At 37.1% G+C, this 3,686-nt stretch overlaps 1 protein-coding gene across 2 annotated transcripts in view; it reads left to right on the top strand.

Moving 5' to 3' along the window:
- Positions 1 to 2,118, top strand: part of LOC111143465 (calcium-binding mitochondrial carrier protein SCaMC-1) — a 47,870-nt gene extending 45,752 nt beyond the window's left edge. The window contains exon 10 of one of the 2 annotated variants that reach the window (XM_022497221.1): positions 1,754 to 2,118. In XM_022497221.1, coding sequence (XP_022352929.1) covers positions 1,754 to 1,938 — 185 coding nt within the window. In that variant the 3' untranslated portion in view covers positions 1,939 to 2,118. The remainder of the gene's footprint in view (positions 1 to 1,753) is intronic. The other variant, XM_022497222.1, reaches the window with a different exon arrangement.
- The last annotated feature ends 1,568 nt before the right edge of the window (positions 2,119 to 3,686 follow it).

Genomic DNA, 3,686 nt, shown 5'->3' with positions numbered 1-3,686 from the left:
TTTTTTTTTTTTAATTGTTTTCTGTTAGTCACCATACAACGTTAGTTTTTGATGTAGTGTTCATGATTCGTTGTTTGCGTATAACACCCAGTGCTCCGTGCAATACATGTCCTCCTTAATACCCATCACTGGGCTCACCCATCCCCCCCCCCCCCCCCCCCCCTTCTAAAACCCTCAGTTTGTTTCTCAGAGTCCACAATGCATTTCTTTTCTTTTTGGCTCTTTTGCTGGCCAGTCTCTCTTCCAAGTACCAACAACCCCCACCCCCAACCGAGTCATCACTCATTAATTAATGACTACTTCTAGAGCCCCATGGTCAGGTGCTGGAAACTCTAGGGTCAGAGCAGTCCACAAGACAGATGTTGTCCCTGCCTTTGCTGAGTGGAGAAAACACAGGATCAACAAGTAAACAACCTTGTTAACACGCTTTGTTAGGAGAAGCACAGAACAAGGATCCCTAGCCTTACTTGGGAGCCTGAGAACGTTATCATTTAAGCTCCTCCTGGAAAGACAGGTGGGAGTTAGCTGGGCAAAGATGGGTGGGGTGGAAAAGAAAGAGCATTCTAGCCCAAGGAAAAGTATATGTGAAGGCACTAAAGCAGGGGAAATGGGGACTGTTTGAGGCACCAAAAGATCATGTGGCTGGAGAGAAAAATGCAACATAGTAACCAAATATTATGTATTCTCTCATTTAACCATCACAGCCATCTTTGGGATTGATACTAATATCCTCTGTATTTTATAGATGAGTAACTGGGGCAAAGAGAGATTAAGTAACTTCCTTAAGGTTATACGTTTGGTAAATAGTGAAGCTAGACTTCAAACCCAGGCTGTCTGATTGGCAGCATCACCTGACAGTCCCTCCGCTCCCGTATGCCAACTCCACTTCAGTCCTCCCGTGGGCCACAAGGATGTTGTTTTTAAAGTCAAGTTCCGATCCTTTTATGCCTGTGCAATAACCTTTGTGATCTCCAGTGTCTTCCAAATAAACTTTGAGGTTCTTGGTGGGACTTTTAAAGCCTGTAGTAATCTGGCCCCACTTTATTTCTCCGCCTCCCGCCACTGGGTGCCCTCCGTGTAATAACCACGTAGACGGTCAGCAGTGTCCCCTAGCACCTGCATGTTCCCTCCCCTGTCTTTGTTGTGCCAGCAACACGGGCTTCCCCTTACCCCCTTTCTTGCCTCTTGAGGTCTTTTGTACCACCCTGGAATCCTACTTTTTCCCAAGTTCCCCAGAGTGTTCCCCCTGCTCCCCTTAATTCCCAGGATTGAACTACTCTCTTTTCAGTGTGTGATTAATGAGGTGTGGTGGTGGCAATGCAGGGCTCGAGAAAGTACGTGAACTTTGGAGTCAGAAAGACTATCGGCTCTCAGTTCTCCCCTTACTAGCTAAGTGGACCAGGCCAAGTTTTTCCATCTTTCTAAGCCTCCAATTCCTCATTTATAAAATGGCTATAATACTTACCTCGCAGAATTGGTGGATAAGGTAAATAACCCAGTATCTAACACATGGTAATCACTCAATGATAACTGTTGTTATCATTGTTATTATAATTATGGACCTCACTCTCAGGTGCCATGCAAGGAGAATTACATAAAGGGGTACTTTCTTGAGCCCCTTGGAATAAATATTATCCTTTTATTATATTCTCACATGTCATTTGGAATCATAATTATATATGACAATAATAACAAAGCATGCTTGAATATTAAATTAGCCTGGTTTCTTTTCTCTTCTTTTTTTTTTTTCTAGCCATGATAGAAGGAAACAAACAGATGAACATGGTTGGCCTCTTTCGACGGATAGTTTCTAAAGAAGGAATCCCAGGACTTTACAGAGGCATCACTCCAAACTTCATGAAGGTGCTCCCTGCTGTGGGCATCAGTTATGTGGTTTATGAAAATATGAAGCAAACTTTAGGAGTATCCCAGAAATGACATGTTGAATTTTTTGCTTTAGCATGATTATTGAAATTTTCAACAATCTCTGGAGTGACTTTTTCTCCTAGAATTACAAGTGTATAGCAAAAGAAGGCCTTTATTTCTCACCAAAAAAAGGAAGAGCATATCAATGATTATTTCAAACATTTGGGCTCAATTTTATATATATATAGAAATGTCAAAAATCATAGTTTTGATAAGCTCATACAATTTTGAAAAGGCCAGAAAAATTGTATTTTATCTTTTCTTATTAGTACCTTTCTACACATCTATGCCCTGAGTCCTAAATCTGAAAAATGTATTGTTCGAATTAAATATGTTTTATGTGATAATTATAAATCACTAATCTTTATTTTGGTTGGTTCAAGTACATACCAGTCCCTTAATACTTAAGTGTCTTTTTGTACAAAACAAAATGATCAGAAAAACTTGAAACTTGAGTTGTTTTATGTATTTGGAATGTCTTTATAGACTGCTTAAAATTTCCTTGTAGAACCATTAATAGAAAATCATTGCATGAAAACATATCTTACAGCAGCCAAATAAGTATAGGGCTTCTATCCTTATCTTTCTTGAAGCTGAATGAGGAAGAACTTAAGTGGCAGAATTCCAGGACATGCAAATACTGTAGTCCATTTATATTTTTGTATAAGGAGGAGTGATGAAATAATATTTATTTCAGTGGGCTCTTTTCCATTTTCCTTGCACGGTTATTTGGTTCCTGGAATGGCACACTGATTGTCAGTATATTACTGTTAAATTATCAACACAAGGCAACTTATTTGAAAGATTCTATTTATTTTGTCATCACTTTGAAAAGCACCAGGAGACAAAACCCTCTTATTTATGTCAGCTTCTTCAGAGCATCTCTCTTTGTCCTTTGTTTCCTACTTGAGTCAGATTCTGTTTTAATCAGGAAAGCTTCTAGGGTGCATTATTAGTAATCTGACATTTCTTAATTACATGGGTAGGTTGATCATGGGTGATTGATATTTTCATTTCCCCCACACTGTTGAATTTGTTTGAACCTGCAGTTCTCAATTTGGACAGCACAAACTTAGGAGATTAGTACATTTTAATAGTAGTATATATCAATATTATGTATTAGGTACCTACATTTAAATGAAAGGTCCAAGTTATACACATATAATTCATATTCTCTCTTGCCCCCAGTTTTAGGAACATGTTATGATATAGAAAATTTATAATATTGATAGCATATTTTTATTTTACTACATTTTTGTAGTCAGCCATCTTGTTTTGATTTGTGTGATTAAGACTTAGATATTTATTAGTTAAAGTTGTTCTGTAGCTTTTTAATTTAGTTCCTAAACTCACATTTGATTTCTAGTGGTTTCTGTTATAAATTGCCAATTTTTTAGTGAAAATCCAGTGATGTAATAGGCACTTACTTTACTTGAACCTACCTCTTATATTTCCTGAACCAAAGAGAAATGTTGGAGTTGTGTTTGTGAAACATTATCCTAAAATACAGTTTTTAATACATTAGTTATGCTTGATAAATGTCTTTTTATTTTTATTATACCTGTGATAAACACAGGACTCTATTTTTTCTTCAGAGTTGTTTATACTATTGAGTAATCCAGAAATGACAATATTAAGGTACATGATTAGCTTTTTCCTTTTTTTACTCATGAGAATTATGAAATAAATGACTAGAATTTCAAGCTACTGAAAAGCAGTCATTGTTCATTATGAACTTAAATTGTTTGCTACTTAACACT

This window comes from Enhydra lutris, unplaced genomic scaffold (genome assembly GCF_002288905.1).
Source record: "Enhydra lutris kenyoni isolate GAN:26980312 unplaced genomic scaffold, ASM228890v2 scaffoldscaffold9, whole genome shotgun sequence".
Lineage (NCBI taxonomy): Eukaryota > Metazoa > Chordata > Mammalia > Carnivora > Mustelidae > Enhydra > Enhydra lutris.
Note: the sequence above shows the minus strand (reverse complement) of the source record. Positions and strands in the feature narration are given on the sequence as shown.